Source organism: Phalacrocorax carbo, chromosome 3 (genome assembly GCF_963921805.1).
Source record: "Phalacrocorax carbo chromosome 3, bPhaCar2.1, whole genome shotgun sequence".
NCBI lineage: Eukaryota > Metazoa > Chordata > Aves > Suliformes > Phalacrocoracidae > Phalacrocorax > Phalacrocorax carbo.
The window spans coordinates 33,260,358-33,286,084 of record NC_087515.1 but is presented as its reverse complement, the minus strand read 5'-3'; the positions used below and the strand labels follow the sequence as shown (position 1 = coordinate 33,286,084).

Sequence of the window (25,727 nt, the reverse complement as noted above, 5' to 3'; positions counted from 1 at the left end):
TAATCTCATCTTAAAATAGAAAAATTTAAATGTAATACTCCTTTCAGATAAATTTTGAGGGCATACAGCTGGATTCTTGGAGAGGAGGGGATACATAGGTCTCAAAAGCATGAGTTTTATCTGCAAAATAGTTTGCATTGTGGAGAGCAGAGCCCAGCTCCGAAGTCTTGCAGCTGCTTGTACCTGTCTGGTCTTATTTTGTGGACTACCCGGAATGCTTCCTAAACCCAAACCTGTATTTGCTGTAGATGCAGCAAAGTCCACAGAATCTCTGACCCTTTGCATGGAGTTGGCTCTTCAGTAAAAAGAAGTGATGGTCCCTTCCTTCTTCTTACATGGCAGCTTCATGGTTAACCTTGCCCCAGAAGTGGATGCCATGGATTATAGGCTCAGCTTTGCCTGCAAGGCTGGGACACAGGAGTCAGAGGAATATCTTGCTGGAGTCAGGCTCATGTACAGTATAAAGTAACCAGCATGATTAAGAGACATAAAAACAATGCTTCCTGAGTAAAGTTGTATTTATCTCTGCCTACATTGAGTTTGCAATTTAGCAAGTACCCACAATAAGTTGATGAGATAAACTGTGTTCCCAGTTTTGTCAGAGTAGCTCCTACCAATCTGGTGTAAAAAAAAGAGCAGGCGTATTGCTATATCTGGAGATAAGCAGCCAGAATCTTCCAGGAATTAGTTTCGGCAAGGTTTTTTTTCCTCTGCTGATCATGGTGCTGTGTTTTCTTAAGTGCTGACTCCAGTAAGCCTTTTCAGAAAGACAATTAATGCTTTGGAAAGCAGCCATCAGCCATCTGAAAAAAAGGTTCTTACCGAGCTGTTTATGCATGGCAAGGGGGGACTCAGTTATAACACAGATTAAAGAGGACACTTGTTTAAAGTGAGGCTGCTAAGGATGTATACGTTGTATGGTAAATATATTGACAAAACTGTCCTGCAGGAAAGATATTCAGTAAATTGGATTATCTACATTCTAACAAGATTATCCACTTAAAGGCCTCTGGAGATTTGCTGGTTGAATAAAAAGAGAGGGAAGATAGGGCTTCAGTCTAGCTAAATATTTCTTTTTAGTTCTTTTTCTGCAATTAATTAAACGAACATCTTCTCCTTCTCCTAATCACCATTCTGTGCCTCTGTGCAATCAGTGCTTTGTGCCACATGTAGATTTACTTCAATATGTAATGATTTGTCAAAGATGCTTTCCTCTTCATCTCATGCTGCTCAGTCGACAGCAGTACAAATTGAGCCCTGAACACTTTGGGATTACTGGAAAGATCAGGACTATGGCATCACCCAAGGCCTTGACTGTGTTTTTTCACACATGTATGGTGAAAGCCCTGCTAACAAGTATGGCATTTTCATACATTGGGAGTAAGTTTCCATTGGGAGCAGTGTTTGAATAGCATATGAGTGCCATCGTCTCTCATTACTGCCACATGAGGATTGAGATATTTTTTGGGAAAGTACTTGGGAAAGCTTCTCATGTCTTCTCCTCCATCCTGCAGTAGGCACACACTACTTGGCACAGCAGTTTGCTTCTTCATTTACCTATTGAAGCAAATGCATGCCATAACTCATATTTAACAAGTGCCTCGTAAAAAGAATCGCATGCATTTTTAGCATATGACTCATTTAAAATTAAAGGCAGCTTTCAACTAAAACGCTGTACATCTCCAGTAATTTAGAGAGTGTACTTTAAAATACTGTAAGGAGGGAGTTACAGGTTCTTCTTCTATTGCTTCTAATTTTTTTTGCTAACTCCTTTTACAAAGTATAAGTGAAGTACTTTAAATAATAAGGGCCTTGTGAAATCCACCTGCTTCATTAATCATGCTTTCTGTTTAACTATGTGTAATAGTTTTTCAAAGGCATTTTTGTAAAGCTTTCTTGGTCACATGTGACAGCTGTGATTTTTAAGCTAATGCAATGTCAGTCCACTCTGACTCCTGAGATGAAACAGTCATGACATTTCAGCAACTTTCCCAAATTGGCTTCTTGAATATTCACTATACTTCTTGAATTTTTCCTACATATAATGTATTGCTTTTTGTTATGAGACAGACAACAAGCTGGCTTTTCAACATCTGAGGATATCCAGATACCACCTCAGGGAGCTCAGAGCCGTACTTATGCAAATGAATGATTTATGCACCTATGTGTCACCCTGAGTGCCCAAATGTAGGATTTGGTTGTCACATGGAGGTGTTCAGATTATGAAACCTGGAAGGCTGCAACTCTCCTGAAATAATCTAGGTTCATAATAAACATTAAATTAACGTTGTTACTTTTTTCCAGTCCCAACCTGTGCTTTTTATCACCATTCAACTATTCAGGAATGAATCTGCAAAAAAAAAAAAAAAAAGAATCACATCCAGTAATGAGAGAATATTGTTCTGTTTAAGCACCAGGATAAAAAATTCCTTCATACATACCTCCATATACTACTAATATGTTCCTTAAGGAACCAATATTCTCAGTGAAAGGTTACCTTCTCTACCATCACACGTATTAAAGGTATAACTAAACTTTCAAGAGCCAAAATTTTCTCTTTGTTTGGTAGAGTCAAAATGAGACATTTGGTGACTGGGGAAAAACTCCCAGCCGATCAGTGGTAAGCCCAGTCCAGCTCCTCTTCCCTCCTGCACTCAGCCTTCCTTCCAGCCATCAGCAGGCACCAGCCATCTCCTGCTGCATGGCAATATCATGTTTGTCCTGCCCTCTGGATAATAAAATCTGTTTCAATTAGACATGGAGCAGCTCTGCGGATACCTGTGAGCACCATGTTTCCTCTCTGGCTGTGGGCACAGGGTTGTCCTTCAGAGTCAGCTTTCGTGGGATATTGTTTCATGGACAGGAACCATAATGCAGAGGCCAGTAATGCTCAACATGGTGGGAGGGCAGTTAAATACAGAGGTTTAGGCCCATTTCCAGTCACACAAACTGCTGAACTGTTCCCATGTGTTCAGTTCCTTACTATTGGAGGTGCTGGCTAACAAAGCATCCTAGTTCCTTCTTACTTTCATGAAATAATATTATTTCCAGTGGAATTAATGTGTCCTCTGTTAGAGTAGAAGGTTAAAATTGTGGTGAATTGATACTTTGTCTTAAAAGAGCTACTATGAAAATAATTATCCTGTATCAGTGCAGTTGATTTCTTAGAATATAGCTGGGAAAATAATGTCAACAGTTTCCTGAGATCATCAGGAGGGACTGTGTAATTATCCGAGATAGGGTTTCTCCCTTAACTTCAGTGGGGCAGAATTCAGCTTGTGCTTTGAAGAAAAATGTTTTTATGTTACAATGTCAAGCTTCCTATGGGCAAACCTCCCGTTTCTGGCTAAACTCTGCAGTTTGTGGCTGCCATTTTAAGTCCAATGTTCTTTCTTCCTTGTTAATTATTGATTCATTCCTGGGGCAGAGTGAATAATCTTCATCTGTTCTCTCCCCTTTAGGTTAATATCAAACACTGGCCTTCGGTTTTTACCTGCTGTCCATAAGGTGCACTCTTTCCAGAAAGTTTTACTGTAAGTTTGAATGTCTGCTTTTCAGTTTTTAAAAGCTCCCTTTGAATTTTCTCCTGCTCCAACAAAACTTTTCAAGATGCGACTCCCCTTGTGTTCACCTATTAGCTTCATGGTAGCATTTTTGTTTGTAGTTTTGGAGGCATTGATGATAATGTGGCCCAAAAGGTTTCCATTCTCTCTAGGTCTCCCTCTACAGTGTGTTATAACTTGCACTTTATAGACTGCTCTTCCTTTAACTTTGCTATGAGTGTGCACCTAGATGGCCCAGGGGACATATAACAGCCTTTTACTCCTCTTTCACCAGCTGAAATCTAAACCAGGCAGGTGGCAGTGGAAATTTGTTGCCACCTGGTGACGGGTCTCTGGTCTGCATGGGAAGAGTTGTTGATCTCAAAGCTGTTTTCTGCACATTCTAATCTTTGATTAGAAGATTTCAAGCTGCAGAGACATTAATCGTGCAATTGTCTTAGTAATGGCCATTAATAGAAATAAAAATGCATAGAAAGCACAGAGGGGGATGCTTGAATATAGTATACTCACATACAAGACAATAAAAAAAATTCTGTAATACAGCTGACATGCGTAATTCTGAGACCTGCACTTCTGGGATTCCTGAAACCATCAAGTAAATGCAACAGATACGGAGCTACAGAGCCTTCCTCCAGTGTACCTTTATGTCTATCAACAGTCTTAACTAGACTTGAATTACTGTGTCCTGCTGAGCAAGGGTTAATATTTTTTCAGGTGAAACTCCTCACTTTCCTGTAAGAATAGGTAGACCTTGGTACTGCTTTAGTCCCAAACTAGGCCTTGGTTCAAACTCTGGCCCCACTGAGGTCAATAAGAAAATTCCCATTGGCTTCTGTTGTACCAATATTTAAGTCCCAAAGAAGGTCTTTGCGGGTCATTGATGTTTATAAAGGGCTCTTGCAGATCCTTAGCAGCGGGTACACTTCACATGTACGGGTGCCACGCTCCATCCCTAATCCTTCCTCTGCTGACCTCAGTTTGCAGAATGAGGCCTCTGAGTAAGTGTCATTTAATGCAGAGTTGTGGCTGTATTCAACTGTCAGCATGAGATAATTTTGGAACTGTGCTTAATTTCAAGCTTTGCAGATAATTCATTTTGTTCTGTGCTTTCCAACAGAAACAGCATGAAAACAACCATATCCCCAGTCTAAATTATGAGTAATATTGTTTAAGTTCTTTGAGGCCTATTTTGAGCAAGAAACAGAATATCTGCCATTCCTTTTTTCATATCAGTCAAAACTGCTGAAAGATTGAAATGACTACTTGTCAGTTCAACCAACTGCATTGACAGGGGTCCTATGTCTTAAGTTCTTAAGCACATACAAGGCTTATAAGCAACCCGATTGACATCAGCAGGAGAATTATTCATGGGCTGGTAGGTACCCTGCTGAATCAGGCCAAAAAGGCTAATGACTTTTCTTTCTTCTGGCTGGGAGGCTGCAAGAAGTGGTGGCCTCACAGACCCTCAGCTTGCATTTTCTGGGCAGTATGTTTGCTGGAGGAACTATTTCATCCACCTCAGGTTTATAAGACCCGAGCTTTTATGCATTTTAATGGCTTCAGCCCATTTGGGAGGAAATATGGGTGTGTTGGAAATGTCTTGCTCCAGCCTTTTATACCAAGAAGGTTTGTGCTCTGCAGACAAAATGTCTTAAAAACTTAAGTTGTCACCCTCCGCCTATAATAGTTCCTCAGATTGCCTATGAGGAAAAATACTGTGTTTGAAATAGCTTATCATATTGAAAGGTTCACAGAGGTACAAAAAGGTGTTGTTTCTGTTGTATTTTATTTTTCAGAGATATTCAAGACAATATCAATATACGTACAATTGAAAGAAATTCATTCATGGGCCTGAGTTCTGAAAGTGTGATTCTGTGAGTAAGACATAGCAAATCCATTATTCTCCTTGTTAGCAAATTCCTTCTCCAGAATAGGGTAAAGGGAAACAGAAGACGGGCACTATTTTATGCAGTTCCAAATTCAGTTTGAGATTTTAGACTTCTCCCCTACCCCTGAAATCTTTGTATTCTGTTTTCCTGTAATGAAAAACTAATGTTTTTGTGGTTTTATTGTTGTATTCTAATCCTGCTCTTTATTTTAGAAGCACAGCATAGAGCGAACTTAGTAATTACTGATGCCAAGGTTAAACATATTCCACCTACAATAACAGTTCCATGTGATACAAATTGTGTTCAAAAGAATGGCATGACTCATAAATATTTACAGTCAGACACATCATTCAAAGACATTACTCGGGCAAAATATATATAGACGTTGTGGAAATCCGGTATATTTGTACACAATGTTAATGCATTGATATAGGATGGTTCACAATGCAGTTTCAAGCTGTGTGGTTAGATTAGTCCACATTTGACTTGAATAGTCATGTTTTTTAATGAGCTATCTGGCTTCTTTGATCCTTTCTGTTGGTATGTCAAAATGTACTGTTTGCTTGCTAACAAGCTGCCTTCATTTCACCTAGCCAGTGGCCAGACTGGAAAAATTTCCCACTCTGTGTGTGGAGTTTACCTCGTATACTGAAGCAGACAAGCAAGATCTCATTGACTGATTAGGCTCACGTTGATTTTGGTGGGACCAAGGTCAGACCATCAATATTTCAAGAGAGGCCAGTAACGAGTCATTTAGCTGTTATCTCTCCTTTTTCCCCATCAGTTATGCACAACCTCTGTCTATGTCAAGTTCCCTGAAGTTTTAAACACACACAGTTTTCTCAAATATATATGTTCAGGTCATGATACCCTAAACGTACTAGTTTATCTTTTCTCCTGTGATGATAATATTTACTACTCCGGTGGGACTTTGTATTTTCAGAGCACTGTGCAATAAGTACTGTATTTGTTTCCTTAATACCACTAAGAGGTGAGATAAATATCCCAGATTTTTACTGTGATTTGACTTCTCTGTGCCACTTGAGCAGCATGAAGTTGGCTTCCCTCTTTCCCTAGGATGTCCCATTGCTTATATGATTACTGCCTGGGTATTGAAGGATATTCTTCTCTGAGGACTTAAGGCTGCTGGTTTGCTAGAAAAATTGGCCTGGTAGGGGACTGTGTCCTTTTCCAGCTGTTTTTCCCTGTCTTCTGCAACAGCCCCATTGCCACAGGCTTCCCACGCCCGCCACTGTGTGTAGCAGCAGCAGCAAGATCTGGGCAAGCAGACCTGGCCACCACCCGCCTGGTCAGATGATGCCCTGACTCTGCTTCTCCCTTGGGACGGGGGCCCTGCATGTACTCTTTAAGAGTGCCTGTTTAGGCTTTCCTTGTGCTGCGATGAACTTGCCTCATTTTAGACCCAAATTTGCTAGTTTTTATATAAAATTGAAGTCGCTATGCAATGCAATAGAAAGTTATTGTTACAGAAATATAATTTTGTGAAATCTGGCATGTCAAGATGGCATTAAAAATACCCAGGACCCATTGAACCCCCACATTCTGGGAAAACACAATTTTAGCAGATTTAGCTCTGGCAGGCTCCAAGCATGTTTAAGCCAGTAATTTGGATTGCATCTGATCTTACACTATGAATGGGATCTGCACAGACTGGGAACTGTGGATACATTTGGTAAAGAAGTGCTATAAATTTATGGAAGAAATTCACCTTTCTTCCAGGTGAATTTTAGAATGTATTTTAAAAATACTGCTGTAGCTTTGCAACAGTGAGTAAAGCCCGTATGTCCAAGCACAGGATCTCTGCCTCCATTGTCACTTGTTGCTAACTTAAGAGCAGTGGAGTCAGTAAGGACGCTTGTTGAAGTGAGCAGAGAATTTGTCTCAATAGAAACTTGTCTATATAAAATATAATGAGGTCTTGGGATTTAGGTAAAATTTTGTCTCTCTTTTCACTACCTGAATGTGATTAGCCAGGTGACAGGACTGTATAGTCCACCCTGTATTGCAACAGTGAGTCTGATTTTATGACCTTAGTATCTCATTGTGTTAGCATTATGTTCAGTGAGGGAACACAGGAAGTGCTAATACTGTTATTAAAAGCATATATATCAGCCCGGCAGCTACGAATGGATAAGATCAATGTAATATAATAAATGTTTTAAATGATATAAGCAGGGGCATCTCTCATCTGTGCCTGCTCACTCATGTCTAATAGTGCTCGCAAGTGAAGGGGACGGTGACAGTTCTCCTGATCTGACCTGACAGACACTATAGACATGGAGCTATGTAGATCTGCCTGTTACGGTCAAAAGGGTAACTCTTTCAGCCATACCCATAACTGATTTTCATGCTGACCTTAGCTTACCACCTCAGACCTTAGATAAGTGGGTCACTTGCATGCTCAGCTTTCAGTGTGAATTAGAAACAAAACATCCAGGTTTGCTGACAGTTTAATTGAATCAGGCCATTTTTGCCATCCGTCAGACCTGTCATGACTTTTGGAGAGGACGTGAGTTGCAAAGTGATGTTTAAAGTGAGGTGAAATATTGCACTGTAAAATGATAAATATAATTGACCCAAATGTAAAATTTTAGGACCGTGAAGGGAAGAGAGGGAAGGATGTTAAACGTTAATTAGTTAATGCACTACCATAAAAACTTGGCGGAAAGCCCCAGGAGCTTTGATTCCCAGGTTCATTACCTGTATCTCCTCTTGCGGGCAAGGAACCCAGGGAGGTGGGACTGGGACAACAGAGTAGACAGGGAGCTTAATTTGTCGAGGCAGCAGACTAGCCAGAATGAGCCGCTTCCTGGGCAGTTTGGCACCACCACCGCCTCCCTCCTGCCCTCCTGCCTGCCTCGGTAATGGTCAGCCTCCCTCCTCCGCCTGCCCCGCTAAGAACGTGAGACTGACCACCACGGGCAGTGGTCATTTTTTCTAACAACTGGCAAAGGTTAAGCTGTAGCCCAGTGTTTCAAAAGCACCTTGAAAAAAGTAAAATTAAGTGGCACCGACAGCACCATCAGCAAAGATCCTGGTCTCATCCCTCCTGCGATTAACTTGGAACAGCCTCACTGACTCTGCTGCAGCCTTCCCAGGGGAGCCGTGAGCAGTGCCAGAGTCTTCATCAGCCCTGCCCTTGCTTCGGAAACTTACTCTAGCTATCATTGCTGATGGTAGAGTTCATCTGCCCTATTCGTGTGTGCACTCTCCAAAGCCGCCTACTGGGATCTTCCAAGCTAGTATTCATAGAAATTTAATCATTTGAATATCCATTTAATAATTTTATTTTTTTTATATCCCTTTCACTGATTTGAATTACATACATGTTAGTTATGAAGCGCGAATAAGAACCCAAGGCCTTTTTTTTTTCTCTATTGCAGATGGCTAAATAAAAATGGGATTCGGGAAATCGAGAATCATGCATTTAATGGAACCTACCTGGATGAGCTGTAACTTTTTCTGTTTTTTACTATTCTGAACAGCAATTATTAGAAAGTAGTAACTGCTGCAAGCTATTTTATTAAATCTCAGATTGTTTTAGCATCAATATTTTTATGTTTTCCAGAAATCTAAGTGATAATCACAACCTAGAAAAATTACCAAATGACATCTTCCAAGGAGCCAATGGGCCTGTTGTTTTGTAAGTAATATTCAATTATTTTTTTTTTTGCATTATTAACTCCCCAGAAAAGAACAGAGAAGAACATGTAAATGCCAGTCTGGATTTCAATATCTCACAAATCTTGGAGTTCAGAACTGGAGGTGTAGTTCTGAATATTAAAAAATGGATGCTGTATCCGAAATTTTAGTCTAGATCCATGTTTTCACATTCTCTTCAAGTTTCTGGTGGCATTTGGATCCAAGGATTTAGATCCAGATTCCTCTCCACAGTTGATTAAGCTCTGTAGGAGAGTAGGTCTGCTTAACTTTTTTCCAGAGAAAAATGCTGTTAGTTTTTCGATTGAGCAAAATCAAGAATAGATGAGCGGGTCCTCAGTGCTTAAATCCTAATTGCTTACCACTGAAGATGTGCCCCTGCAACTCTGAAGCTTAATTCTAAAGATAAAATCCCTACCCTACAGGGATAGGGATTGGGATGTCCCATCCCGTGAAGGGATAGGTATGAGATATATCTCATGCAGTTACAGCAGGATGTCTTTGGTGGGTGATCAGCTGAAACGCAAGGTCTCCGCAGTCGAGAATTCAGCAGTAGGATGCTCATGGATCTCGGTCACCATTACCGCAAGCCATGATTTGCCATGGGGTCTGAAAAGGCCTTTGAGTGTGCACAACTGTGTGTGTTTCTGAGCACAAGCCACAACACATAAGAGCTGCAACAAAGACATGGGAGTCTTTTTTTGTCTTGCCAATTCATCAGAGCCTTTCTCTCTTCCCATCTACCCTGGATGTCCAGAGAGGGCTAGGAGTCACCCATAAAGGGTGAAAAGGGGTCATTCGAGCAGTTGGAAGATTTTACACAGAGGATAGAATGGTTAGAAAACGAGGGAGAAAAATGTCCGGTTAACTTTGAGTTCAGATCAGAGCTCTTCTGAGGACCTTTTTTCCACATTGTGATGGTCAGAGCACCTATGATATAAAGAGCAGTGGTATGGGTTCCTGCATTCTGCTCCACTTCCATCATTCCCTCAAAGTGTCTTCCTTCTTTGGAAAAGACTGACAGGGGAGCATCTTTTCAGCAGTAATATCATTGATGTTTCTTTGGAAAAGCATTGTTTCCTGTAGCGAAAAGTAAATGCATTTTCTTTGCAAGCTGTAGCTGATAGAATCATATTCTGCAGGTTTATCAAATTGATTTGGCTGTAGTTCAGATTCATTTGATAGTTCAATTTCTAACAGAGTTATTTGTGCAAGAATTTTTCTGTTCCATTACCAATACATCCACTATTCTATGGATGGGAAATTACCTTTTTATCCTGACTGAGATCATGAAAGAAGAGCCTTCTCACTCATCCACCACTGTAGCGTACACCAGGAATGTGCCTTCACTTGTGGAAATGATTGACCCATAATCATATCTTTGCTGGGACAACTAGTGTTGGTACAATCAAATCTGTCTTGGAGACTGCAGTGCTTTACTAGAATGAACATTAGGATGTTTGAACTCTTGATCTTCCTGAACCAGTGTTTTGCAATCAATTAATACCAACTTCTATTTTATATTTCAACATATTAAAGAAACTTGAAAGAGACACAAACACAGATAGTAATGTCAGAAAGCACCAATCTTAGCCCCTGTACAGGCTACACATGTTCACAGATCAATTCCTCTATATCAGGCTTACAGCTCTTGGCTGAATTAGAATATCTGTTTTGGAAAGACATCAAGTTTTGAGTTGAAGGATTTCAGCACTGACAGTAGGCAAGTAAAGCAAATGGCTAATTACTCCCCCACCTTTACACATTCCTTCTATACAGAAATACACTGTATTTCCAACTTGGAGTTTCATAACTTCAATTTTCAGCCAGATTGTTTCATTTAATCATCTTCTGGTGCTCACAATGCTGCAGTGGCTTACACCAGTTTTTACTGAAGTCCTTAGTTCTCTGGCTGCGTCCTGACTCAGATGCAGGGCAAGGTATGGCTGTGGTCCATCCTATTCTTTCAATTTGTCTTCAAGGGAAAACCCACATATGGGGGCCACAGGAGAGCTCCAGTAGATCCCCAGCTTGACAGCTGAGTCCCTGAAGCACAGCCAGAGATCAGTTTAGATGCAAGCACAGAGGAAATTGTGCTCACCAATCAGTCTACCCCTCTCTGATTTCTGCTACACTGGCCATTTCTTGCTATTTCTCTATGTTCCTTTCACACCTCATCAGCTGGTCAGTATTTTTGCTAATCCAACAGAGACTCCCAGTGGGAAAGGGAAGGGATTGGAAGAGAAGTCAGATTCATTTTGCTGTTCCTGCACTGGCTGCTGTCAAGGCTGATGACTAGCAGCCAAGCAACAGCAATACAAGAACAGGTATTCTGATTTGATTTCCTACTGTCACTTTATCATCTTGTTCATCATGCTTATTTAATTTATCAAGCTTCTAACTAGACAGAAGCATCGCAAAGAACCTCTGCACTGAGGTCTGCTTGTGCTAACTCAGTGGAATAAGTTACTAAACCACCTGCACAATGTCTGTGGTTCAGGGGTCAGCAGTGTATCAATAACTATCCCTAGCAGATATACCAACAAACCCTGAAGTAGTGTGCAAAGCACTTCCTCTAACTCACTTCTGTTTATGTGCAATAATGAACATAAAAAGAAAGATTTTTAAAAGAAGAATAAAGTATTTTCATGGAAAAATACTTAATATTTGTGAAATTATTTAGATATGCCCAGAGACCCAGTAACATTTTAGCTATTTTTAAGTCTAGGTGATATTCCTATTTATATTAACTTGTTATTTCCACCCAGTGTAATAACAGTTTGGACTCAGTAAAGGTTTTTATCTAACAAGCCAAAGAAAACATTTTCCATGCTTGTGTTCAGAATTATGAGCCCTTGTGAAGTTTCGTATGTTCCTAATGATGCCATAAGTGATGCTGTCTGTGGATTTAGGCAGAAAACTGCTGTTTAGTTGTTGAGTCATGAGCATATACTGTAGGTGACAGTTTTCATTACGCAGCATACTAAGGGCAATAGTCAGTCCATGAAAAATCAAGGTTGCTCGTTGCAACCTAATTACCTCTTCAGGTGTCTAAGTCAGAAATTGAAAGCCTAAAATTTCTCTTCAGCTGCAGCTTTTAGCTTCTGTGAGAAACAGGTCAGTCCCAGAACAACCTCAGGACCACAGTGTGGCTTCTCTCAGTCTGACCTGCACAAGTTCAAAGTATTTCTGACACCACAGGTCCATCTCACCCTTCTAGAAAAAGTCCTGGCCCCAGATCAGGGTAGCAGAGTGGGGTATGTGTTTGCTGCTCTGCTGCCACGATTCATGGTCCAGCTGTTGAAGGTTCTGCCTACCTTCAGAGCCTGGATGCAAAGCCTCCAGCTGTGGGCACAGCATGGACACAAAGATCATCTTTGCCCACCACCAGTCATTAGCTGCATATGAATTTCTTAGACTTGGCCACCCTAAGCTAAAGACCGTGAGTTCAGAGCCATTTCCTGGTATTAATTTTGCTTCTTAGAACAGAGAACAGAGGTGCAAATGTGCATGTGGTACGTAGCAACTGCCTAAAGTTTATTACATGCTGGTAAAACCTGGTCTCCCCCTCACATGGCACCACTTTACTGTGTTAATATCATATAAAAACAATTTGTGTATGTTGAGTAATAGAGGTCAAATAACATGTTGTCCTGACATTGTACTGTTACGGATTAATTGGAAACTGTATCTTGGAGGGGGCTTGGAGAAAATTACATATATTGTCAGTCCAATTATTTGATGAGGAAAAATTCTTTTTTTTTTTGTCATAGAATAAAGAAAAGAGCAGCTTCAGCAAACACTGATCTATCTCATGCCATAAGAGCACATGGGCTAAGGGAGGACAGGGTAATTTCGCATCATCCATTTTACTGTTTCTCTAAGAGAAACGAGTTTGCTGTCACAAGCTGAAGGGGACATTTTGTGCCCTAGTGAGGGAAATGTGAGGATGTTTTGCCCAGCTGTTACGCCCTGGAACCATGGGGATGGATTCCCATTTATCTCTTAGCCTGGAGATGGAGCGACCTTGGTCCTCCTTCCCTTTCCCCACCTGTGTGGCACAAGTCAAGATTTAGTGTGTGCATAGTGTTTTTCCTTCTAAAAGCCTCACTAATGCTCTCTTTACTGCATTCAGAGCTGCTGCTTCCATCGCTGCCTTTGATAGCCTGTCCCACACAGTAATTGCCTTCCACATAAATACATCTCTCCCAACCTTGTGTAATCTTGCCCCTTTCTTCACTTCAGTCTGTGCTCTCTTTTTTTTTAAACCTCTGGAAATGTTTTGTTATTTTTGTTCCTCACAGTTTGAACCATGTCACCCCTGTCTCTCTTTAATCTCTTTTTCTTCCTAATGAGTACAAAACCTGATATCCCCAACCTCTCCTCACATCTGTACCCCCCTGTGAGCTTCTCTCTTTGCGTTTATTGCCTTTTCCACAGCAGCCTTCCCATGATGTTTGTGTAACAAACTTCTGTTGTGATTTCATCAGCCTTTTTTATCTTGTAACAGTAATCTGGGGTCATTGGTGTATTTACTGGGCATTTACTAAACCCAGAATTATATGGCACTAATGGTTAATGTCCCTGCTAATTCTTTTGCAGAGGGTTTGGGGATGTTTTTTTTCTATTTTCTCAAACCAGACTAACATCACTTGATTGTTGTTTGCAATATTAGTTCAGGTTTCCTGCAGGAACACCTAACTCCTCCCTGGATCCTGTTTTCCAAATGGATTTCCAGCTCCTGTCTTTCCAGTCACTAGTCTGAGAATGAGTAGGACAGTCTAAAACACATATCCACTGTCGAGCAGAAGTAAATTTGCTTTTTACCAAGATTTTCATATGTTTTCTTAAAGGGATATTTCAAGGACGAGAATCAGTTTCCTGCCAAGTCATGGATTAGAACTCATTAAGAAGCTAAGAGCAAAGTCTACATATAATTTAAAAAAGCTTCCTGATTTAAGCAAATTTAGATCTTTGATTGAGGCAAACTTCACCTATCCTAGCCATTGCTGTGCATTTACAAACTGGAAAAGGCAAAAGTAAGTTATTTCATTTGTTTTTCTTTTTGGTGCTTCTCAGCAGCTGATAGTAAATTAAATAACCTTCCTCAAAATCTGGATAGGAAAGGTATCTTCAGTGCAGGTAAGTAAATGGATAGAAAAAAATATACAAAACATACATGTTTATGCATGCTACACAGTGCTCTGCCCCCAATTCCAGGGGGATAATAAATTTTGATAGCTGTGTTAGCATCAGCATTTTCCCCAGCTGCGGCTGTAGCCGCCACCTGTCATAGGTCCATCTTTCATTGGGACCTTCTATCCTGGATCAGCCTCAAGCCATGCTGAAGACATGCTGAAGAGTTTGATAACTTTTCAGGAGGTAGCTGGAGGGAAAGCTGTGTTTGCAGAGAAGTTGATCAATACTTGGCCATCAATTCAGGAGGGTAACAGGACACTGAATGATCTTAAACTCTTCTCTCAGCCACACTGATGTTGGAACATTGCCCATCCTAATGCCACAGGTATGTTATCTGTCAAGTCTACATACACAAAATTTTTGGACATGATTTCTGAAACAGTTAACCCAGATCAAACTCCTTATAATCAAATCAACAGAGGAGAGTGGCAGGATGGGGTGTCTTTTTAGACTCCCAAAGTAATTTTCCATGCTTATTTTAATTTTAATGCAAGTTGCAGTGAGACTTCAAGTATCAATGGTTCTCATTGAGTATTTTGGGCTGTTCATACAGACTTTAAATGTACATGTTAACTAGCTAATGAACCTCCTGAATTTGTGCCACTGGAAAACATGAGGAACTGGTACCTATGGAAACCCCTGTTACTGTTCGAAGTTCTTCCTTTACTGGATGTTCTCAAAGACTTGGAATTTGTCATGGCAGAAAAAAAAAAATGTGGATCATTGTTAAAATTCAAGACATTGTCTTTAAAGGTTGCCTAAAACTTCAGAGAAATGTAACACCATGCAAAGAAAGCATAAACTATTAGCAGCTTTTATTTTAATTCTTATATTAGCCATTTATTTTACTTTTAACATTGTATTGTCACCAGGCAATGAAAGATAACTGACCTTGCTTGTGCTGATAGCTAATAAATATCACCTACGTGTGTTTGCAAAACTGCCTGTGTAAAGAGTGCAAGTCTGATGGTGGAGACTGCAGTGATAAGGGAAGTATCTGACAGAATACATCCCCCATTGCCCACTTTTGATCCAAAATGCTAAACTTTTTGCTAGGACAGTTTATCAGCAGGAGACATTTTCACATATTTTTGCAGGCTTATGCAGGCACAGTGCTTGGTAGCTTGTTGCGTAGAAATGGGTCCAGTCCTTCCAGCCCTGGTGGCAAAATGGTTTAGTCCTGAATTTGCAAAGGGACCTTGATATCACTATGATTCATATTTTTGAAGGTACCTGGCTTCTGGGATGTTTAGGCCAAATCAGGACCCAAAACCCAGAATCCACCCCTTAAATTAGGCAACTGGACTATTCAAAACCAGAATAAGAGTTACTACTGAAGGAAAGCTACAGGAGGAAATGGTCCTAACCTTTGGTAAGCTCTCAGTATCTAGTCCCCTCATTTGGGCTTTAAATAACTTCCATGTGAAAGGGTTATCAAGCATTGGAACAGGCTGCCCAGGGAAGTGGTTGAGTCACCATCCCTGGAGGTATTTATAAGATGTGTAGGAGTGGCACCTAGGGAACATGATTTAGTGGTGGACCTGGCAGTGTTAGGTTTATGGTTGGACTTGATGATCTTAAAGGTCTTTTCCAACCTAAACGATTCTATGATTCTATGTCACACTTGCCCCAGAGAATTGAAGCCCACGGCACTCACTTCCCCCTTAGTACAGCATCACTTTTGGAAGCCTCTGCCCTGGCAGGTAAGAAGCCCAGGAGAACACAGATAACTCTTCCCACAGCCTGGGCAAGTGTAATTTTGCAAACAAATGCCAATGAACTGTGCAGAACTTAAGTAAACCAAGTGCGGATGGCCAGCGACCTGGGTGGAACACCACGCAGCAGTGTGGCTGCTTCTGGAGCAAGTCTGGTCATGACTTCACGGTCTCCTATAATAGTATCATGCGTAATGTAATGGTGAGACATAGTTGGAGATGCTCTTCTTTATAAGAGGTATTGTTACTTGAATAAATTTGCACATGAACTGTATCACACCGGTCAACAGAAAAAAGTTGAATATATTTATATGTTTTTAATAGTTACCAGACGTATCTTTTAGAAAATACTAAACATAAATGCAAAATTATTAGAACCAACTATTTAGATCAATCCTTCCTGTTAACTGCTTTAAAATATAATTAAAAGTGGTCATTTATTTCACACAGTCATGTGTCTTGTACTGAAATTGGTGGGAGACTGATATCCTCTCTCCAGCTTAAAAAGAGAAAACTGATGCATTTTAGTTCAGTTTGAATACCAAAGGTATTAACATACACTTGAGAACAGATTAGTCACACATACAGTAGCTACACCTGCTTTCATTTCAAAACAGTTTTCTTGACAGCTGGCACAAGCTTCATGTGCATTAAAGACTGCTCAGGTTGTTTAAGAGTTATTAATAGTTTGCAGCACTTGATCACACAGTGTGTATTATCTCTTTGGCGAGAGCTGTGCTTGGTTGAGTGCAGCAGGCCTTACTTGTGGTGGTGCTAACAGTGATGTGACCTGACTTGCCATGCACCTTCACAGGAGACGGTCATTCTCCTGTGGCCGTTTGGGTCTCAGAATACTTCCAGGTAGTCCAGGGAGGATAAAAAGGATGCCTTGTCACCCCCAGAAGTGTATTTCTAAGGATCATGGCAGCAGTTGCTGAGTTGGTGTTTACGTGGGTAATTGAGGATGGAATTAAGACAGGGGTATGTGGCCCCTTTCTGGCTGCCCCATTTATGTAAGATTTCCTCTCTTTGAGACATTTGCAGTACTCAGAAACCTTAGATAAAATAAGTTGCCATAGTGGATCATGCTCAGTCATCTCTCCCAAATCTGCCTGCACTGGTGAACAGACTTTGTTGTGATAACAGAAAGCTTAAACCTGTTACAGTGGCAGTGCTTTCTAAATTTTGAAGGATATTGCATCAAGCACAGCTCCACCAGTCTGAAACACAAATTAAAACATAGGCAATTTTGATTATTTTTTTTCCTATTCCAAGAAGGATTATATGATAAATATTGATCTGTAGATTTATCACACTGGAATATGGTGATGCTGGCATAACAGAAGGTAAACCGCTTTCTCAGGACAAGCCCAGTGCAGTATGTTGAACTCACCTCACGTTTTCCTGTGACTGGAAAATAATATCCTTGAAGTGTGGATAGGGCAGAGGCTGGGTGTTAAAACCCTCAACTTGACATAGACCATTATGAACTTCAGCAAGCTTTTGGCTTTCTTTGACATAAAGATCACCCTCTGCCTGCAAGAATGACATTGATATGACTCTGTCCTTACACTTGATCATTATTCTTTGGAGGAGCTGTCACTTGAAATCCTATTTTTTTAAAAAAGGTGGCAGCATCAGGAGTTGTGTTTGGGCCTCATCTCATGAGAACATAATATCAGTTGCTCACAACTCACTTGATGTCCCTTCTCAGTGAGGATGATTGGTTTGAGATAAGGCTTAATACAGAACCCAGGTCGGGACTGTTTATTCTGCTGAGCATGTTTCTCAGCACACAAGATCCTGCTGTCACTGGATCCAGCTGAAGCACATAAAATAACCACTAGTACAAAGGTAGTAATTTTTGTCTATTTTTGTTGGAGCTCTCTACCAATTTTAATGTTATTCTTTAAGTTGTCCTTTCTTCAGTTTGCTTTTCAGAGGGCTTACTTGAGCAAAGCAATGTTAAACAGTAACAGAGGGTTACAAATAGACTGAATAAATGAACTGTGTTACAATATCTACTGTCTCAAAAGGAAGCAAGCATCCCTTGTCAAAAAATGCTTTAACTTGCTGCCCAAAGGGCAAATATCCCAGGGCAAAGAATCAGTAAGCAGTCAGTACCGGCAGATGGCTCTTCTTTCCCTCTGGAGTTTGCAACTGCCCATCTTATCTGCTCAAGGTACAGGTAACCAGCCGGGAGACGCCTTGCCACCCATTGGAGCAAACAGAGCAGCTAACTCGGTGGGAACCTGATTTTATTTGGGACTGCTGGCTATAAAATAATTCAAGAATGAATAAACTGTAATAATTAGAAATATTTAATTGGCCTTACTTAGCACTCTTATCAGGGGACAGATTTAGAGCCAGGCAATGCCTCCATAATTTGGGAAAAGGTTTATTTTTACCTCATAGCTGAGAAATGACTGGATAAAAACATTTCCCTGAGTTCATTTACAAGGAACCATCAACTGCAGTAGCTTTCAGGGCCCCTGACTGCCTGTTGCACTCAAAACTGAGGGACTTTCTCTCCCATTATTGCTCCTTGGAAGCATATATTCCCTTTCAGCTAGAGAACTGTTGATATATTGATCAATACACTGGACCCCTCACTCATCCTTATGCGAACAGAACACAGGGGAGCAAAATGTAATGCCTTGTTATTGCTACTGTGACCTCCATAGTGCATATTTGACCTCACAGAAATTCAGTTTTCTGCCTCAGTTGACAGGCAAGATAAAAAATATTAATAATAGTAGAGGATGTTCAGAACCTCATAGGAAATGTCCCTCACCTTCTAGTGCTGGGCCTTCATTAGTTTTCCTTTCTTGCAGACCTTTTAAACTCAATTTTTGGAAGATGTAGTGAGTGCACAAAGTCAAAGGGTAAAATTAGGTTACAAAAAAGAATTCTGCCTTTTAAGTTGCTACCAATTGTTTAACAATTTCAGCCTAATTTGCATAGAAAGCTTTTCTCACAACCGTAGTGGAAGTCAGGGTGGAAGATAAGCTGGGGTCCTGTCCTAGAAATTATACATCTGAATAGCTGTCTAGGCTGTAGATGAAAGCAGGCAGAGCTGAACTGTGATGGTTTTGTAACACATTGTCAGCCGGTTTATTCCCTAACTCAGATTAGGTCTGGATCCATTTTATGCAAAGCTATGGATGCAAGTTCCTGGGACACCAAACATCAAAGGCAGCCTCAGAGAAGCAGTTGATAAAGTCTGACCCTTTGTTTCTGGTTAACACACCTTGATATTTCTTAGCTTGATGGAGTTGATCATCTTTCTATCATCTCAGCCAAAACATTTGTTTCTTCCTTTGGTGTAGGCATGGAGAAGGGCATTGAGTTAATCCCCTAGGAAATAAAGCCAAACACAAAACTGTCAAAAATACCTTTTTTACCTTCAAAGGCATTTTTTTCTTGAAACCCGTTCCCTTTATTTCCTTTATCTACCTTTTCTAAAATACACAAAATTTTTAAAAATACTTTCTGACAGAAACAACAGCAACTACTCGTTCTACAGAAATATTGGGTTGGTTTGATGTAGCATGGTTTCATTTGATTTGGCTTGGCTTGGCTTTGCTTCACTTCTTTTGGTTTCATATCCATTTCCTTTTAAACAGAGTTTTTAAGCAAAATGTTCCACCATGTCTTGTGTTTGTGTCTGTGTTGGCATCTGTCTTCTAGAGATTATCTGGAAGACTACATGAATTTACTGATGCTATTTATTTGTGTTAATGGCCAGTTACCAATATGATATGAGATACTTGAAAAGAATGGCACAAACTGGAGTTGTTCTGTGCCCTGAAGGAGTTACAACATTAAATATGGAACACTGACTGCCAAAAACTTTAGGAAGAATGGAATTTGAGAGTAACAGTAAGGGATAGTAGCATTATTTTGATTATACAAATTCCTTACGGGCACAGCTAAATTGACTCATTCTTCAAAGTCCAGTCTTATGTCAGAATTCATCATCATGTGTTTCCCCACGCAAGAATCAGCTTATCAATGACAGGTTATGTGAGAAGTTCGGTTGAAATAAGGACAGCTTTTTACGAAACATGCCTGTCCAGGTGGATAACTGGGTCGTGATTGCTAGTAAAGCAAACATTGGGCTTTCCTTTCCCTTATATTTTATGATGTTTCCAAATAAGTTACATTTTCATGTAATATTTTATAAATAGAGACCACCCAGCCTATTAATTTCAAGCTCCAGGGTAGTCTATATAATCAGCTAACCAGCGAAACTGAGCTGTTAATGGAAACTGGATGATTTCATGTTTGTTGTATGCCCTGTGCTGTGTCTTTTAGTTTCCAACTCTATTCTTTTTACAATTTCAGCACTGATTTACATCCAATATGTAGCATATCTCAGGCCAAGCAAGACCTTGATGAGCAGCCTGGTGATAAGATACTTAGGCGATCTGCAGCTGAAGATTACATTTCCAACTATGGCATAGGATTTGACCCAGCAGAGAATGAATTTGACTATGGTTTATGCAATGAAGTAGTTAACGTAGCTTGCTCACCTAAACCTGATGCTTTCAATCCATGTGAAGATATCATGGGATACAACATTCTAAGAGTCCTAATATGGTTTATCAACATATTAGCTATCACAGGGAACATTGTTGTCCTCATTATTTTAATAAGCAGTCAATACAAACTCACTGTACCTCGTTTTCTGATGTGCAATCTTGCATTTGCGGATCTCTGCATCGGTATCTATCTGTTGTTTATTGCTTCTGTAGACATCCAGACGAAAAGTCAGTATTACAACTATGCCATAGACTGGCAAACTGGGGCAGGATGCAATGCTGCAGGATTTTTTACAGTGTTTGCAAGTGAACTCTCAGTCTACACGCTGACCGTGATAACCCTGGAAAGGTGGCATACCATCACCTATGCCATGCAACTGGACCGTAAGGTTCGATTTCGTCATGCTGTGATTATAATGATTTTTGGCTGGATGTTTGCTTTCACAGTGGCACTTCTTCCCATATTTGGAGTCAGCAGCTACATGAAGGTCAGCATCTGTTTGCCCATGGATATAGAAACACCGTTTTCTCAGGCTTATGTTATGTTTCTTTTAGTGTTGAATGTACTTGCATTTGTGATCATATGTGCCTGCTACATCTCCATCTACTTTACTGTGAGAAACCCTAATGTCATCTCTTCAAACAGTGACACCAAGATTGCCAAGCGCATGGCCATACTGATCTTCACGGACTTCCTCTGCATGGCACCAATATCATTTTTTGCAATATCAGCCTCACTCAAGGTTCCTCTTATCACAGTATCCAAATCCAAGATCCTTTTGGTTTTGTTTTACCCCATCAATTCCTGTGCTAACCCTTTCCTCTATGCCATTTTCACAAAGACATTCCGCAGGGATTTCTTCATTCTGTTGAGCAAGTTTGGTTGCTGTGAAATGCAAGCCCAGATTTACAGAACAGAGACCTCCTCATCTGCTCATACTTTCCACACCAGAAATGGCCATTGCTCTCCTGCACCAAAAAGCATTGATGGGACTATGTATTCGTTGGTTCCTATGAATCACTTGAACTGAAATGCTTGCATGAATTTGGGTCTGAGGCAGTGCGATAATAACTTTCAAATGTGAATTTGAATAATGACCTCAGCACAGCATGTAAACTTATTTTTTATGGAAAAACTTTTTTATTTCCATTTTGCTATTTTTGTTCAATGAATAGCCATCACAGATGACACATCATCTTCATCAGCTTTTGAAGGAAAGAGAGCAAAACTTTGGTATGTGCCGAAGTGCCCTTGTGGAATTTTCTCAAAAAATAAATGAGTTTATAAACTGATATCTCCCACCATACAGGCAGAGATTTGCTTCATTCTAGGAAAAATCTAGCTGCTTACTGAGCATTAAGTCATGGTTATATACAGTTGAAAGCAAAAAATGTGTAAAATTAATATTTTTGTCTGTGAAGCATATTATAACAATGACAGATAATGAGCTCTTTTCATTAATCAGATCTCCTATGGTTACAGGAGACAGAAGGCCAACTTAAAGCCCTTCTTCGGCACAGACTTATTAGGAATGGAAATATCTTGTGTTGTTCCCATTTCTGTTCACCACAGCAGAGGGGCAGAAGGCATCTCCAGCTAAGCTGGTGTTAGCTGTTCCACACTGCATGGACCTGCCTTATTCTGCACAAAAGTGTCACTTTAGGTAAGATTTCTGTTGATCTAGACTGGCAGGCTCAGAGAACCAGATTTCACACAAGTTTGGATTAAGGAGTTTGGTTTGGGATTTGTTTTCAAGAGGAGAAAGAGCAAGGACAAAAGCAGGAGAAACCCGTCATAATAAGGAGGATATTTTCTCAAGTTGGTCTCACAAAGTTGGGTCGAAATCACTTTTGTGTGGCTGGACCCCTTGGGTGTGGCAAGATGGGCCAACAAGCTGCTTTAACCTGATACCTGAGGCAGGTTTGCCATACAGCAGTATTAGTGCATTGCACTGCCTGGCTTATGTAAAGGATGATGGATCCAATATGGCTTTTGAAAACCTGAACAAAAGTTTTTGTGAAATCCTACAAGTTCTCTTTCCCCTTTCCTTCTAAAACAATCCTTCATGTACACATTATCAGATCATGGTCCAGATTTAAAGACCTGAAAGAAACCATATGCTGCCTATGTTGAAATAACAAAAAACAAAAAGCTCTTAATCAAGAATTCCTGATTTTACAGAGGTTTTGAATAATATCTCAGTGAGCATCCAGCCTTTTTACATTATTTGAATATCAAACCTTTTGAGGGTTAACCATTCTGTGAAATTCCAAATTGCACTGAAGATTTAGGGTTGGGTAGGGTTTTCTCATGCTGATTTTGTGGCTATGTGTGGGTACGGGGGCATAAAGAAAACACCAGGACAGGAATTTGGGCTTCATTCTCACCTCACACTCAAGTCACGGCTTTGCTCCATGGGACTGTAAATCATTGGAGTCTTCATGGTTAAATGTGATGAGCTTTGAATATTCCCTGCCTACAACTCTTAAAATTTTAGTAGCTATTCTTGATGCCTCTATCCATAATTTCCCCTGTTATCAGCTTCACATTTCAGCATCTGAACCTGATGTGAATAACTAGAGGAGATGATTATTCATTCAGTCCTAGCCAGGGAAGGAAGTATCAGCTCCCTAGTGCATTTAACAGGAGATCAAAGGTAGCGTGTTGGGGGGGGGGGAAATTTCATTACTCAACACAAGTAACACTCCCTCCAAGATCCAGGAGAAGGAAGAATGAAAGAGTAAGACAGGAAAGACAGTTCATCTCTCGGAAAACTTTCTGACTACCCAGAGTAACAATTTCTTCACAAATGCTTTATGTCATATACAATGTACTGGTGTGCAGCCATTAAAACCCATCCCAATGGAAGTGTCTGGATGATGTTCCAAAATTACAAATATTCTAGTTGCATTAAAAAAAGGCTTCTGAATCTCTTCTTGGGCCAAAAATGAGGGATGTTCTTTGTCAGGTACTAGCCCATTTTTGCTGATAAATGGGGTAAATCCTTGTAGTGCATCACACTTTTTTGCCTAGGCCCTGACCATTTGCAAAGGCAATAGGCTGAGACATGGCAATTCAAGAAAGCACAGCCATAGTCTAGGTGCCAGTTTTGCAAATACTCTCACACCTATGTCAGGCATGTGAGCTTGGTACAGTTCACCTGCACAGTTCACATGCAAACCCATTGTCCAGACATTTGCAGAATCAGGACCCAGTTAAATATGCTTTACAAATAAACAACCCTGAAAACAGACCTTGCAGGGTTGTGTCTTGTAGCCAGAGTCAGATCAGGGCCCAAGGGATGAAGCCATCTAGCCAATGGGTGATACTTGAAAGCAAACGGAACCTGCATAACCAGATATCTTTCCTTGTCCCTAGCGATAAGACAGCACAGAAATGGTTAAGGGATATGTCATCCTGCCTACATGTGCTGTGCAGGAGCTCAAGTGGAAGCTCAGGCTGTGGCAGTAACTCCAAAGCTAGGAAGCTGACCGTGTGGTTGTCAAAACAAAAACCTCCTTCTTGTAGTCCTCAGATGTCCCTGGCTTTCACTATTCTTCGGATTTTAATTTTAAACATCTTCCAAACTGTGAGGAGCATCATAGGACCTGTATCTTTTCCTCTGTGGGACATTGGTCCTGTTATAGCAGGTTTTTAAAACAATGTTTTTCTTTGAAGACAGTAGTGTAAGAAAAAAAAATGCAAGATACATTTTATTAATGCTTGTAATGTGAAAAAAAAACCTGCTGGTGTCTGGTGTGGATTTTCTCAGCACTGAACATGTTTATGTGTGTAATCGTTACATTATTTTACATTTCCCTTTCTGAAATCTATTTTAATAAAACCAATATCAAAACGAAGTGCCTTGAGAACACATATACAGCCAGAGACATGCTGACAAAGTATGCAATCAATGTTACTGCTTATCTGGAGAGCTCCATTTATGCGGCACAGCTTCTACAGTCAGGTCACAGTGACCTGCAGCTGAAACTCGGCTGATGAGAGACTCTGCAAAGAAAACCCTCCTGTAGCCTCCTGGAGCGTCAACAAAGCACAGAAAGGTATGTTTGAAACCTCTTAAACAAATAACTTAGCAGTGCTGACCTGTCTTCTTTTTAACCAATCTCTTCTATTAATTCAAATTTCTTATGAAATAAGATATAAACCATTTACAGAACTTTCTGACAGGCATTTTTCTCCTTTTTGGTATATGTGAATGGCTCTTCTTATGTGATGGCCTCTAATTTACTTTCCCTCTTTTTTATAACGAGGGCTTGCAGCTCTGTTTTGCTGAGCCTTTTGTTCAGACAAATAAGCGTGTGTCTGTGTGCGCACATGTGTGCACATGCATGTAGGAGAGGCAGGCCCCAGGTAACAAGGAAACTGAGTCAAAGCCTAGGTTTGACTCACAGGAAAAACCCTGGAGTAGTTCTAAATTGGAGCCCATTGCTAGCTCACTCCAAAGACCATATAACAGTCAACAATATTGTAATGCCTTCTGGTTTTCCTCCATACCCTTACATGGCCTCTGCATTTCCATCTCCACCAAGCCCCGGAAAATGCCCAGTTAAAAAGTCATGGTTGTCTTTGCCCTTATGGTGCCATCATCAGAATGACATAAAGAGACTGTGCTGGCATTGAATTTGCTGCCTTTGCGGACACGATAAACAACAACTTCATCTGCTTGATAGAAGCACCACTCCTTCAGGCATGTACCTTGTGGGGAACCCGTATCAGACCTCCTCAAGAAACACATATCTGATGTTGTGAGAGGAAGTGAGAAATGGGATCACTTCGGCTTGGCAGACTAAGGGCTGCATCATGAACACTGCCACCACAGGTAAAGGTAATGGGAGCAGCTGTCGAAAGCATCAATAAAAGCAAAAACCTGACTCAGTAGAGAAAATGAACCATGAGCCATTTTCTTTACAACATTGCTCTGGGGGTTGCATGGATATGCCAAGCAGAGTTTGCTCATTAGAAGGAAGGTCTATGTCTGAGCTTGTTAAGAATGCAAGATGAAGATTTGCATCCCATTTAGCAAGTCTTCAAAACATTTGACCACATTTTTTTCCTGTAGATTCCCTCCTAATCATTCCACTGAGGACACAGCAGTTAATCTTACATTTAATTTA

The 25,727-nt window shown here is 40.5% G+C and overlaps 1 protein-coding gene across 1 annotated transcript in view; it reads left to right on the top strand.

The window, feature by feature from the left end:
* FSHR (follicle stimulating hormone receptor) overlaps positions 1 to 24,431 on the top strand; it is an 85,334-nt gene extending 60,903 nt beyond the window's left edge. The window contains exons 5-10 of the mRNA XM_064446451.1: positions 3,462 to 3,533; positions 5,360 to 5,437; positions 8,857 to 8,925; positions 9,042 to 9,116; positions 13,987 to 14,172; positions 20,395 to 24,431. Of these exons, the coding sequence (XP_064302521.1) occupies positions 3,462 to 3,533; positions 5,360 to 5,437; positions 8,857 to 8,925; positions 9,042 to 9,116; positions 13,987 to 14,172; positions 20,395 to 21,622 (1,708 nt within the window). The 3' untranslated portion in view covers positions 21,623 to 24,431. The remainder of the gene's footprint in view (positions 1 to 3,461; positions 3,534 to 5,359; positions 5,438 to 8,856; positions 8,926 to 9,041; positions 9,117 to 13,986; positions 14,173 to 20,394) is intronic.
* Positions 24,432 to 25,727: the final 1,296 nt, after the last annotated feature.